We start from the raw sequence: 15,300 nt of genomic DNA on the forward strand, positions 1-15,300 counted from the left end.
ACTTGTTTGGGCTAAAGAACACAAGGAATGGACATTAGACCAGTGGAAATCTGTGCTTTGGTCTGATGAGTCCAAATTTGAGATCTTTGGTTCCAACTAACGTGTCTTTGTGCGATGCAGAAAAGGTGAACGGATGGACTCTACATGCCTGGTTCCCACCGTGAAGCATGGAGGAGGAGGTGTGATGTGTGGGGGTGCTTTGCTGGTGACACTGTTGGGGATTTATTCAAAATTGAAGGCATACTGAGTCAGCATGGCTACTACAGCATCTTGCAGCGGCATGCTATTCCATCCGGTTTGCGTTTAGTTGGACCATCATTTATTTTTCAACAGGACAATGACCCCAAACACACCTCCAGGCTGTGTAAGGGCTATTTGACCATGAAGGGGAGTGATGGGGTGCTGCGCCAGATGACCTGGCCTCCACAGTCACTGGACCTGAACCCAATCGAGATGGTTTGGGGTGAGCTGGACCGCAGAGTGAAGGCAAAAGGACCAACAAGTGCTAAGCATCTCTGGGAACTCCTTCAAGACTGTTGGAAGAGCATTTCAGGTGACTACCTCTTGAAGCTCATCAAGAGAATGCCAAGAGTGTAATCAAAGCAAAAGGTGGCTACTTTGAAGAACCTAGAATATGACATATTTTTAGTTGTTTCACACTTTTTTTGTTATGTATATAATTCCACATGTGTTAATTCATAGTTTTGATGCCTTCAGTGTGAATCTACAATTTTCATAGTCATGAAAATAAAGAAAACTCTTTGAATGAGAAGGTGTGTCCAAACTTTTGGTCTGTACTGTATATGCAGATTTCTTTAGGTTCCATTAGCTTCTACAGAAAATTTAGCAATAGAAGCAGTGGTAGAACAGGCTATGTATATGAAATACAGAAAATATTATTAGGCCAGAGCTACTGTAAAATTTAAATGAAATATGATCATGAGAACTATCCCTCTTGATGTAATTAAATGGCATCTGTCAGCAGATTTTTACCTATGACACTGGCTGACCTGTTGCATGTGCGCTTGTCACATTCATCAGTCAGATGGCCTAGGCACCGCTAAGTCCCATTAAAGTGAATGGGGCTGAGCTGCAATACTAAGCACAGCCGCTATACAATAGACGGTGCCATGCTTGAAAAGCTGCAAGATCAAAATCAAAATCAGAATCTCAGAAAACCCCTTTAATGGCAAAAATACATAATTTTTTCTGTTAATCAGCAAGCTTTCAAGATTCCTTACATTTATTCATCAGGCCTTCCTGTGGTAAGGTTGTAACCAAATCACTTATATGTTTTGAGGTTCTCCTGCTGATTGCACCCGATTGCCAGGCACCTGGGCTTATTTTCTGAGATCCTTTTAACAAATGGAGGCAACTTATTTAATTTTAATTTTGTAAATAAGTAGCAAAAAAGTTAAGATGTCAGCAATGGCAAATTTTGCTCTTTTAGGTATTCCAGTTTTAATGATTACATATATTTCTTTAAAGAATATGATGTTGAACAATGTTCTAATATACATCTATTTAGTATATGTAGTGTCCCACTAGGTAAATGTGGGCACTACACAAGGGTCAATTGGGCCACGTTGTTCCCCACCTTTTGTGGAACAGGGTCATTGTATTTTATATGATGTTTTAATGTGTATTTTTCCTGTTATCTCCTATTCCAGGCCTGTTAGGGGTAGTTCCTCCTCCTAGACAGTAGAGGGAGCTAGGGAACCCCTATTATATATAGTCAGGTCCTGTTCAGGGAGGGGGTGTGTAGTCAGAAGTCAGTGTGGACTTTAGCCAGAGGAGAGCTGAGGAGCAGCTTCTGACATGCAGCTAGATAGCCCAGGCTCCTAGCTTGCCACCAGGAGAAGAGTTTGCCTCCTGAGAAACCAAGTTTCTTTAAGAGTACAGTTCAGAGCCAAGTTTATTCCAGCCAAACAGAGAGCTGAAGGGCAGAAGTATATTCCACAGCAAGGAGACATATACCAGAGGAAGGTTTCCCTACCCAAGGATAAAGCCAGCATTAGGGCATACGGGCCTTGGAGAAAGCCAGACAGGAACTGAGGAAAAGTGCAGCCTGATCTGTAAGTGTTAGTCCCTCTGAGTATCTTGCAAGGACTTTGCCTGACGTTTATATAAAGCCTGCATGTTACACTCTTTTATATGTGGAACCAACTAAAGACTGTAAATAGTTGAACTGTTTCAGTAAAAGGAAGTTCTGGTTTACTGCAACTTGTGTTCCTCAATTAAACAATATTACAGCAATAAATCAGTGTGCCACCGTTACCGGCACTGGCGTCACAAACTTAAAGGGATCTTGCCACCGGCACATTAAAAACCTGCAACATCCAGGGCACCTCACCTACCACCCGGCCTGGTACCTATATACAGAGAGTGCCCCAGAGGATCCATGTGCCAGCCTCTCCATCACTGCTGTACGCCTGCCCATGGTATATAAAAACTGTGAGTGCCAAAAAACACCCTTGGTTAGTAACTACCCCTGTGACCTCACCATTCGCCTCACCCTGCAGGGCTGCGTACTGCATATCTACTACTATGTAATAACAGCTCCCTAAAGAAAAAAAATTGTATGGCCCATTTTAGTCCTGTAAAATGCATCCATAGGAGCGCAGGATAGGACTAAACATGGCGTCAGTCATGTGAGCAGTCATATGTGTTACTACACTCCTCTACCCCGCTACTATCTTCTAAGAGCTTTTATATTGTCACCTGATGTGATTTTGCTCATGTCTTTACAACTGTGCATTTAAAACTATATTAAATGCCATTATTGTTGCAATTTTCCATGTTCACCAGCAGGTGGCAGGTATGGATTGGTAAGGAGTTAGCTACAGTTTAGTATTTCTAGGCTGGAATGATTCATTCCAGTTTAGCCGCTACTCTGTGGAGGTGTTGGCTGTTCCCACATCCTGCACCGTGGGTAGAGAAGGAATTTAGAGTCAGTGTGCCAGTTACCCCTGTTGGAGAAGGCTGTGTAATAGAGTTCAGGAGTCCCCCTGCATAGGGAAGAAAGCCAGGGTCTTGTCTCGGCTGAGACATTGCTTAAATACCCAGACTGAGCCCTGCAGCCTCAGCTGGATGACAAGACAGCAGACGATCTCCAGAGTTCCAGGACAACAGCATTCCCTGAGAATATATCTGTGAGTAAAGTCCAGAGAACCAGGAGAAGCCATATTCCTCCTCAGCTAGTCAGATATAGAGAAGAGCAGAAGATAAATTCCTGCCACAGTTTTAGATCTACTAAGCAGACGTTCTTTCCTGAAAGCTCCAGATTGATAGAGCATAGGATTCATTCCTGCCAACCATTGCTAAAGCCTGCTGGGACCTAAGACCAAAGCTGTACATTGCTTGGATGAAAGTTATCTTCAGTAAAGACAAGTTTGAACTTCACCTAAAGGTCTGGACCTCAATTTCTGCTGAAAAATCCCTCTGATACTCCTACTATCACTACACTCAATTTATTGAAAGTGAGCCAGGAGCCAGGAGTCCAGCCATACCCAGGTAGGAGACACCGTTGACACCATTATCACCACCTATAGAGACATTATAAGCCATTACACCACTCTGGCATTCCTAACCTGGGACGTGCGTTATAACACCTTGGGAGGGCCCTGTGATAGTACCCTGCAATTGGCGTCACAAACAAACTATAGAGTTTTATAATAGAGACTACATAGTCAGCTAATAAAATGTGCAAAAATGTGCAAATGAGATATATAATATAATGTACATTCCCCCTAAAACTGGACCATGATTGCAATTATATATATCTAAATATCACTTCACCATATATTGGGGATCTCTCTATTTGTGTGACCGCTGTTAGTTTGATGGTAAAATTAAAATGAAGATCTCTCAATATATATTAAGTGTATAAATCGGTGTCCACAATCACTCAAAACTCATATGACCTAATTCAAGATTCTACAATACATAGGTAAGCATTCCCTTTAAGCTTGGAATAATATTTATGTTAAAAATTTGAATAAAAGCATGCATGCACAGTCCACTTGGATATTTAACTGTATTATGACATCATATGTAGATATGATATGCTAGATTATACTGTTATATATACAGGAATTAATCTTTATTGTCAGTGTATAGAATCACTATCCATCTCATTTAAAAGAGAACCTGTCACCTCCAACAAACATCCCAAGCCGGCAGCAGTACCTTAGAGTAGCCAGCAGCATGTTTGTAACAATCATTTTCTTCCTGCAGTCAGAGAAGCAAAGCCAGCCGAACTGTCGTGCATAAGCTCTGTCAGTCACAGTGAAGGGGCAGAGAAGGGGGCGTAGTTACTGTGACTTGAAGCAAGGAGGCCGCTGCCTTCGTGACTTCAAACCTGACTAGAGAAGCGCAGCGGCAGGGGATTAAAGAAAGTTTTTACAGCTTCTGCTTCTCTGACTGCAGGAAGAAAATGATCGTTACAAACATGCTGCTGGCCACTCTCAGGTACTGCTGCCGGCTTGGGATGTTTGTTGGAGGTGACAGGTTCCCTTTAAATCCTAATTTATTATTTTTATTTTTGATTATTATATGTATATGCTTTTTTTTAGAAACAATTTTTAATTTAAACAATACAGCCTTTTCCAAAGTATGAGGTTACAGTAGGTTGATCATACAATATATCTTGACAATTCAGGTTACAGTTAAACCTCATTCATATATCAAAGACTGCATAAACAGAAAGTATAGATAGAATACAATGTATACTTGATTGTGTAGAAAATAGCACGGACATATATCAAGGCATAAAAAGCAAGGATTGAGGGAAGACAAGATAACATCTGAATGAGGCAGTTACATAAGGGGGAATACAAATGAGGCAGTTACATAAGGGGGGAATACAAGAGAGATCAGATGGATCAAAAGAAGTTTCTGTAATACTTCCAGGCTGACCAGGTAAAAAGAAACTTCTTTCTAGTCTCCAGCTCCCAATTAGAAAGCTCCTCAAGGCGATAGATTTGGTCTACTCTATTTTTCCAATGCTCAATGGAGGGGGTTTCAGAAGAGCGCCACAATGTGGGGATTAATAGGCGGGCTGCTGATAACATAAAAGATAGGAGAGCCGAGTTTTGGTTACCCGTAACGGTTAGGCCAAGGGATAGGAGGGCACTTTCAGGTATACATGGAAAGTTAGATTTGCAAATATTATTACCTATCTGGAAGATTTGTTTCCACCAGGCCAGTAATGGGGGGCAAGTCCACCAGATATGCATAAACGTACCTTTTCAGAGCCACATCTCCAACAAGTATTGGGAACGTCGGGGTACAGGAGAGCTACCTTATCTGGAGTTCTGTACCACCTGGACAAAATTTTATATCCTTTCTCCTGCACCCGAACGCACATAGAAAGTTTATGTGGGGTAATAAGGAGTGATTTGATTTCTCTATTTGAAAATTGTCTACCCAGGTCTTTTTCCCATAGACCTATAAAGGCGGGTTTAGCCTCAATAATGGGCTTTTTCCCTTGCCATAAAAATTGGCGGATAAGTAAGTTTATTTTTTTAAAATAAGAGCGGGGAACCATAATAGGTAGCACCTGGAGGAGGTAGGTAAGTTTATGGATGATCAGGGACATCACTATATTTTTTCTGCCGAACCAGGAAAGATGGTGTCCTTCTAATGAGTCCAATTGAGTGGCGATGGATTTTAGTAGGGGAGTGTAATTCAAATGGAACAGGTTTAATGCATATGTTAGTCTTTGTTCAGTCCAATTAAAGGGAGAGTTCAATTGAAGAGTTTTACACAGTGTGTAAAACCTGTGATTTTTGTGGGTTTATTTTGAAATTTGATAAGGAGCTAAATTTGTTAAGTAAAGAGAGTATCTTGGGCATGGAGATGAGGGGGTTGGTGGAAATGATTAGGAGGTCATCAGCAAATGCAGCAAGTTTAAATTCTTGGGACCCGATTTTCAAACCTTGGATGGAGCTCTCCTGTCTTAAGGCCTGCATAAGGGTTTCCATGACTAGGACAAATATGAGGGGGGAAAGAGGGCAGCCCTGGCGTGTACCATTTTTAATCTGGAAAGTAGCAGAATTAAGGTTGTTCACTAGGACCGAGGCGGAAGCATTTTTGTACATTGCAAAGATGGTATGTATATATGGAGCTGGGAAGCTGAATTTGAACAACGTGAGTTTAATGTAGGACCAGTCTATACGGTCAAAAGCTTTTTCCGCGTCGGTACCCAGGAGAACCAACGGCAGTTTTTTGTGGGAGGAGTAGTAAAGCGCGTCTAGTATTTTAGTTGTATTGTCCTTACCTTCCCGGCCTTTGACGAAGCCTACCTGGTCAGGATGTATCAGGACTGGGAGAAGGGATTGGATTCTCGTTGCCAGCATCTTTGCCAGAAGTTTCAGGTCAATGTTTAGGAGGGAAATGGGGCGGTAATGAGCACAAAGATTGGGATCCTTGCCCTCTTTAGGTATGATTGTGATCATAGCATTTGTCATGCTAGTGGAAAGAGGACAGTTTTGAAGGGCTAAAATACATACACGTAACAGGTAAGGGAGTAAAATGGACTGGAAGGTGGAGTAGTAGGTAGTTGAGAGTCCATCAGGCCTGGGACATTTGCCTTTTGGAGAACTGCTGAGAGCTAAGGTAAGTTCAGTGATGGAGAATGGTTTTGCTAGGTCTTTGCTTTGGGAAGGGGATAGGGCTGGTAGGTTTAACGAATCTAAAAATGATTCAGTAAGTAGGTTCAAATCTTTCTTGGACAAAGTGTCGAAAGTAGAAGGCAAGTTATAAAGATCTTTGTAAAACAAGCGAAATTGTTCAGCAATGGACTCAGGCGAGAAAAGCTTATAGCCTTGAGGGGATTTTATTGAGGTTACATACAGTGGCGGAAATAATTATTTGACCCCTCACTGATTTTGTAAGTTTGTCCAATGACAAAGAAATGAAAAGTCTCAGAACAGTATCATTTCAATGGTAGGTTTATTGTAACAGTGGCAGATAGCACATCAAAAGGAAAATCGAAAAAATAACTTTAAATAAAAGATAGCAACTGATTTGCATTTCATTGAGTGAAATAAGTATTTGAACCCCTACCAACCATTAAGAGTTCTGGCTCCCACAGAGTGGTTAGACACTTCTACTCAATTAGTCACCCTCATTAAGGACACCTGTCTTAACTAGTCACCTGTATAAAAGACACCTGTCCACAGAATCAATCAATCAAGCAGACTCCAAACTCTCCAACATGGGAAAGACCAAAGAGCTGTCCAAGGATGTCAGAGACAAAATTGTAGACCTGCACAAGGCTGGAATGGGCTACAAAACCATTAGCAAGAAGCTGGGAGAGAAGGTGACAACTGTTGGTGCGATTGTTCGAAAATGGAAGGAGCACAAAATGACCATCAATCGACCTCGCTCTGGGGCTCCACGCAAGATCTCACCTCGTGGGGTGTCAATGGTTCTGAGAAAGGTGAAAAAGCATCCTAGAACTACACGGGAGGAGTTAGTTAATGACCTCAAATTAGCAGGGACCACAGTCACCAAGAAAACCATTGGAAACACATTACACCGCAATGGATTAAAATCCTGCAGGGCTCGCAAGGTCCCCCTGCTCAGGAAGGCACATGTGCAGGCCCGTCTGAAGTTTGCCAATGAACACCTGAATGATTCAGAGAGTGACTGGGAGAAGGTGCTGTGGTCTGATGAGACCAAAATAGAGCTCTTTGGCATTAACTCAACTCGCTGTGTTTGGAGGAAGAAAAATGCTGCCTATGACCCCCAAAACACCGTCCCCACCGTCAAGCATGGGGGTGGAAACATTTTGCTTTGGGGGTGTTTTTCTGCTAAGGGCACAGGACAACTTATTCGCATAAACGGGAAAATGGACGGAGCCATGTATCGTGAAATCCTGAGCGACAACCTCCTTCCCTCTGCCAGGAAACTGAAAATGGGTCGTGGATGGGTGTTCCAGCACGACAATGACCCAAAACATACAGCAAAGGCAACAAAGGAGTGGCTCAAGAAGAAGCACATTAAGGTCATGGAGTGGCCTAGTCAGTCTCCGGACCTTAATCCAATCGAAAACCTATGGAGGGAGCTCAAGCTCAGAGTTGCACAGAGACAGCCTCGAAACCTTAGGGATTTAGAGATGATCTGCAAAGAGGAGTGGACCAACATTCCTCCTAAAATGTGCGCAAACTTGGTCATCAATTACAAGAAACGTTTGACCTCTGTGCTTGCAAACAAGGGTTTTTCCACCAAGTATTAAGTCTTTTTTTGTTAGAGGGTTCAAATACTTATTTCACTCAATGAAATGCAAATCAGTTGCTATCTTTTATTTAAAGTTATTTTTTCGATTTTCCTTTTGATGTGCTATCTGCCACTGTTACAATAAACCTACCATTGAAATGATACTGTTCTGAGACTTTTCATTTCTTTGTCATTGGACAAACTTACAAAATCAGTGAGGGGTCAAATAATTATTTCCTCCACTGTACCTGGCAATTTTTTTACGTTTAATGCGGTTCATCATAAATTTCGATGCCTAGTTACCATGGGCATAGAATTTATGCTGGGATGAGAGATAATATTTGGCAGATTTTTTGTTAAGTAAGTTTTTAAGTTGGGATCTAAGGGTTAAGAGGTCAGGTAGGTGTTGTGGGTCTAGGGATTTTTTATGTATCATTTACAAGTCATGAATACGGTCTAAAAGAGACGTAAGATGTCTATCTGTTAGTTTTTTTTAGATAGGAGCATTTGCTGATGAAATGACCTCTGATAAATGCTTTATGGGTATCCCATAGTACTTGGGAGGAAATGTCAGGGGTATCATTGGAAATGAAATATTGTTCTAGAAGGGAGGAAAAGTGTTTTACGTGGACATCATCGCTCAATATGGATTCATTAAAGGGAACCTGTCACCGGGATTTGGGGTATAGAGCTGAGGACATGGGCTGCTAGATGGCAACTAGCACATCAACAATACCCAGTCCCCATAGCTCTGTGTGCTTTTATTGTGTATAAAATCAGTTTTGATACATATGCAAATTAACCTGAGATGAGTCAGAGCTTGAAAATATGACTCTTCTCTGTTCACACAAGTAAGATATGACTCTTTTATGTTCATTTGCATATGTATCAAATCATTTTTTTTAAACAATAAAAGCACACAGAGCTATGGGGACTGGATATTGCGGATGTGCTAGCGGCCATCTAGCGACCCATGTCCTCAGCTCTATACCCCAAATCCCGGTGACAGGTTCCCTTTAAGTCTCCAAGAAGGGGACTTACCAGACTCAGGTAAATGGTGGAAGATACAGAAAATCGGAGAATGGTCCGAGATGATGATATTTCCAATTTTCGGGTCTATGCTTTGATGCAGGAAGTCCTTGGGTACAAAGATATAGTCAATTCTACTATATAATTGACCTGGAGCTGAATAAAAAGTATAATCAATAGTAGCAGGATTCATACATCTCCAAATATCGATCAGGCCTGGTACATATAGTTTAGCATTAACTTTTTTTAGAAGTTTAATTGATGTAGAGGATTTTTTGGAGGATGTATCCACTAAGGGCTGTAAGGCCAGATTAAAATCGCCTGCTAAAATTAATATACCCTCACGGACAGATTCTACCAGAGATAAGACTGATAGGAGCCACGGGACCTGGTCAGAGTTAGGGGAATATACATTTACAAGGGTGAATAACTTATGCCCAAAAAGACTCTTTAGGATGATATATCTTCCCTCTGGGTCCGAAATATGTGTAGAATATTGAAAAGGGATGTTTTTTTGAAAGCCAATACTGACTCCCCTCGAGGCCGCTCCACCTGCACCACAATGGTACCGCTCTGGAAACCTAGAGTGGGAAAGATCTGGGAATTTACCCTGCTTATAGTGGGTCTCTTGCAGAAAAATTGCAGAAACAGCTCTTTCTCCATAAGAGATTAAGGATTTGAGATCTTTTGGAAGGTGATCTAATAACCTTCACATTGAAGGATGCTAGCTTGAAATCCGTTATGGAAGATTATGTAAAAGATGAAAGAGAATTCTTACATAATGCAGCAGGTCCCAGCTATATATGGGAGTGTAGAAATGAAGTGCGGCCTCGAGAGGAGACAGGTCCATGTATGTCACAATCATATATTCATAATCATAAAACCACATTGCTCTCTGAAAAAGAAATAACAAAGAAAAAATATAACAGAAAATAAACCCAATACAAAACCAGAAATGTATGGGGAAATAATTCCCATCAAAATGTGGTATAGTGGGGATCTCAAGGGGGGGAAATGGTTAATCAACCCTGTTGCGACCCCCCCAAGCACTAGTTAGGAGCCTCTCAAGAGAGGGTTTCAGACAGACGGCGTTGAAGCCATAAGGTGAAGGGGAAAAATACAGGTAAAATGAGGGAGGGGGACGGTGATAATAGGAGGGAAAACAGCAGCAAATAACTGATAGGGAGGAAGGAAGGAGGGAAGGTTAGGAATGGATAAGTCAGAGGGAAGGAAGGGGAAAGAGACTAATATGAAGCAAAGATGGTTAAGCTAAGTGATTACACGAATAGGGCCAGACCCTATGGGGTTAAATGCGTATTCCTCCGCTTAAACTTTTGGGCCTTTGGGGTGCGTGGCAGTTCAAATGGGGAACTCTTCGGCAGTTTTGGCAGCTCTGTTAGGTCTTGATACAGTTCCCAGTTTTCAACTTCTAATGGAGGTATCTGAAGATGATCATAGGCTCCAATCAGATCAGTAAATGTGGATATGTTGAGGCAGCGTCCCGTGTGAAAGAAAGATATTCCGAATGGGAAAGTCCATCTGTATGGGATCTTATTCACTCTGAGCCAATCTGTAAGGGGCTTCAGATTTTTCCGCTTCTTTAGTGTTGCTGGAGCTAGGTCTTGATAGATCGTAATGGAAGCCTCCTCATATGTCAGATTTTCATGGCCCACATCTGCTGTGTAACGTGTGCATTTAAATAAAAAAAACATGTAATTTTTCAATAGACTGTGTCTCTTGCGGGCAGTTAAATTATCCGCGCCACATCTCCTGTTTAAAGTATGCTCATCCCTAAAATATCTGACATCCAGTGTCCTTTTTCCTTAGACGGTGTCCGCCAGTTTCATTTTTTATTAGGCGGTGGTGGCAGCGACATTACAAGCGCTTTTGGCCAGGTACGCTACATTTCCCTGACGGCACACTGGGTGAACATTGTGAAGGCCGGGAGCGAGTCATACCCTGGGATGGCACTGGTGCTTTCTGGCCCTACTTCCATCAGGGTTTCCAACGCCACCTACGTTATTGGTTGCAACCCCCCCCCCCCCCCCCCCTTCTCCTCCTCCACCTCCTTCTCCACTTCTACCTCTGAATTATCATCTTGCAGCACCAGTCAGCCATCGGTGAGTAGCTAAAAGCAGTGTAGCACTGCAGTGAGGAAGCGGCAGCAGGGCCTCGCCTGTAATGTTTTCGCTGGTCAGCTCACCTGCAGGCCCTCGCATATCTGTGACATACAGTGTACTTTTTGCGTAGACACTGCGAACAGTGACATTAGCTGTGGTACCTCTCCTGTATAACGTTTCCTCATCCTACATACCAGTGACATTCCCTGTAATTTTTTATGACTCATTCCAATGATAGGGTCTCTTAAGAGTCCTGTATTGTTATTTATGGTCACTACCTCCCCGAGTCCCCATTTGCCTTCCTTAGATGTGTTCGCCGTTTCTATGGCTCCCTCTCCAGAATCGAACACTCATTCCCCGTTACCCATGGTCACCATGTTAGGTGCATAGAAGAACATCTAAAGTTAATAGGGCAGACATCCAAATGAATCATTGATGTCACGGGGACGTGCAATCAGGCAAAAGTTATCTAGAGTCAACAAAGCGGCAACAGGCCCGTGCCCATAATGTTTTTGCTGGTCAGCTCATCTGCAGGCCCTCAACCATAATTTTTTGATGGTCAGCTAAGCAGCAGGCACTCTCCCATAAGAGTCTGGTCAACACAATCCTCACCGCCGGGGGTCACGTAACTAGTTAGCACAGAGGAGTCTTGTTGGTTATCGGAATTAACCAGAAAAATTGCTCCACCAACTCAGAATGGCTATGCACCACCACCCACAGAATCAAGAAAGAGCTATCAATCGGTCAATCCTTTCCGTGTCCAGGCAGGGTGAAGTTTGCTGTGTTGAGTCAAATTAAGCCACAGGCTCCACTCCTGGTGGTGCCCTTTTTAGTTCAAGTTTCAGCTTTGCAACCATACTCCCCACGGACCCCAAAGACTTTGCTTTCCCGGAAGCTGCTCGGCGGGTCATGGGAATCAACATGACACCGACTTTCATTGTTGATTAATGAAAACCTTCTTGGCAAATGCTTTCACTTTGGTTCGTCCCCAGTTACGAAAATCAACAAATATTCAAGTAAATATACAGGAAAGAATGTTTCCTATAAATTTTTCCTCTAAAATCTTTTTTTTTTTTTTTCAGTTTGGTGCGTATTATTATCAGTCTGAAAAAGTGGCTTACTATTCGGACAACATCGTTCCCAGCAGCGACCTGCGAGTCCAAGATGCATCCAGACATCCTCCCCATGCTGTTCCAGAACCATTTCGGTGGTGTTTCCATAAATTTCTGCCATTTTTCTATGAACCAGGCACCCTCCCCTCTTCAGAGCAGGGTTTACCTGGTTTAATGCTCGGGTTCTCCCATGAACATCCCAATGTGTTTGGCCTGAGCCCCCAAGCACTACGGTGCTCGATCAACACTAGTGCTGACCCAGCTCATGTAACACTGTTGCTTACTTAATTTTAGAAATTACATGGTGTGGGGGTGTCACTGCCATGTTTCAGTTAGACCATAGATACATTACACAGGGTTGATACCTGGGCTGTACCATTTTACTGCATATAGGGGTCAACTTCCGGATGTAACAAGGATATCTATGCAGAATTTTAAATATATCTATTTTAGAAAATTGTATGCTTTCCAATTATATAAATAAATAAGTTAAATAGATAAATAAAAAGGAATGCCCCTTTAAAGGATTTTCCCGATCATTACAGCAATTTTAGTCTTGACCCTCAAAGCTTAGCATAAAGAAACAAAGCCTGAGGATAGGTCATCAATATCTGTAGTCCAGACAACCCCTTTAAATTTTGATTATCTGTGCAAAAAATAAAAAATATAATAAAAATAATAAGGGGAACTCAAGGAAATTAGTGATTTATGATGACAGGACCATTTCCTCATACCGAATTCCATATCTAGGTTCCAAAAGTCCCTAACAGTAAATATATGTAAATGCTTCTGAGATACGTGTGATGTTTAACCAGGCTGCAGTTCACAGATGCATGCAGTGGCAGGGGAGGACTGGGGAATTAAAGTGGCCCTGGAAAAAATACAAAAAGTGGCCCTGTTTTGTAGTCAGGTCCAAATTGATGGAAGGCAGGGCCAGCAATACCATATTATGGCACATTATACCAGCTCAACAGAGCCAAATACCACAGTCCATCACAAAATACTGCCCCAGCAGCACAAAATACATCCCTAAAAACTTTCACTCGCTGGCCATGAGGAGGGCCCAGGCGGCCCCCTAGGCATCGGCCGACCGGGAAATATCCCTGTAAAGTCTATGGCCAATCTGCCCCTGCACAGTGGTTGTGATAGATATGCCATAAAATACCTGCTAATCTTGAAGCTGTAGATGTAATCCGGGTCTGTTGTAATCTACAGTTTTAAGACTAGCAGTCATCCTGCCATGTATCTAGTACAACCACACAGTACATCAGTGTGGACTGCAGCCACCTTGGTTTATATCATACACATCTCTGAAGGAATTACGTCTATGTACAATTAGAGACTTTTTTAGCCCAGATATACAAAATGAATTCTCAATATTTGTTCCGCACAGTTCGTCCGCTTCCTGCCCACGCCACGCCCACTTTTTTAGACCTGGCGTGAGCAGAAGAAGTCGCATATTGTGGCGCAAAGGACCCCCTGAGAGATCGCAGAGGCCATGGCAGTTGTTCTTCAAGTTTTTTGCTGGACATCTCCGGGAGTAGAAATAAAGAGGGTAAAAAAGTATTTGCCCCCTTCCAGACGTCCCCAATTATTGCCTATTGGTAGAGCCAATAGGACAACAGTAATTGGGACGTGGCCTTCAAGCTTGCTACTTTTGAAGACTCAACTAGAATGAATTCTTCATGACAAGTTATTTGTCAGTTAAAGGGTTACAACGTTTAGTTCCTGTGTAGTTGGAGAAATATCTTTTCCTGTTTTACAGCGTTGAGCACTTGTGGTCTGTTCTCTGTGTAGACATCACCCTCCTCCTCCTTCTCTCTCTATCTTTTTAAGTTCCTTTTTTTTCAGTGACAAGTGCATACTGACACAAGATCACTTCTCTAAGCAGCCATGCAGGCCATAAAGTGCGTTGTGGTGGGAGACGGGTAAGTACAGGAATATATTTTATATCTGTACAGGAATATAAGGTGCAGTAGGTACAATATATACCGATAAAGCTGTGCCCTTTGCGTATATTGGATTACTAGATATTAGCTTTTTATTCTAAGCAACCTACTTCCTGTATATGTGGTTTGTGCTGTTGACTTTCATATTCTGTATGTCTGCCATTTTAGGAGAGCATTATGCAACTCTTTATCTAAAGGTCCCTCCAATTCTGAAGTCTTCTATGGGAAATAGTAGGCAGTATAGTAGGCAAATAGTATAAACAACAGTTTCTTAATATATTAGTAATGGATTGGTGAAAATAGAGTTGGGCACTGAGGATTGGAGCTTCCCTGCAGAACGTCTGTGTTAGGATAGCCTATAATATGTGCCCCGTCGGTAGAGTATAGACCGCTGTACCATCAGCCTGCTGACTGGAGCTTATCATAGGGAATAGGAAATGCATCTACTTTATTGGGGTCACTCCAGGACTCATTTTGTTAATAACAATAGCGGTTTCTGGGATTCGTTTGCGTGTTTGGCAAATAATGATGGATTGGAAGACAGATCTGGTCACCAGGTTGAATGTTAGGGCAGAGATGAACATCCGTAACAGCATCAGTGTAACTGGAACCAGCATTCAGCATATGTTCTTCTAATGCCATTGTTTGCCTCAACACGTTTTTAAATAAACCTTTAGCAATTCACACTGCGTGCAAAATGATGACTACATGTAGGGTTGTAGGCAAGCATTCATCACCCAATTATTACATGCTGGGCTGCTGGCCATTGTTTCATTTGCTGCCAAAGCGAATTGTCCTCTTGCTTGCCATTAATACCTAGAGTCTAGATAACTTACGAAAATCACCTATTTTCTTTCTTTATGGTAC

General features: G+C 42.2%; 1 protein-coding gene and 1 long non-coding RNA gene across 2 annotated transcripts in view; one reads left to right on the forward strand and one right to left on the reverse strand.

Moving 5' to 3' along the window:
* LOC122943081 overlaps positions 1–15,300 on the reverse strand; it is a 29,318-nt gene that overhangs the window by 13,341 nt on the left and 677 nt on the right. The gene's annotated exons all lie outside the window — the stretch shown is intronic.
* Positions 14,271–15,300, forward strand: part of RAC2 (Rac family small GTPase 2) — an 80,536-nt gene continuing 79,506 nt past the window's right edge. Inside the window, exon 1 of the mRNA XM_044300516.1 lies at positions 14,271–14,412. Coding sequence (XP_044156451.1) covers positions 14,378–14,412 — 35 coding nt within the window. The 5' untranslated portion in view covers positions 14,271–14,377. The remainder of the gene's footprint in view (positions 14,413–15,300) is intronic.

Source organism: Bufo gargarizans, chromosome 7 (assembly GCF_014858855.1).
Source record: "Bufo gargarizans isolate SCDJY-AF-19 chromosome 7, ASM1485885v1, whole genome shotgun sequence".
NCBI lineage: Eukaryota > Metazoa > Chordata > Amphibia > Anura > Bufonidae > Bufo > Bufo gargarizans.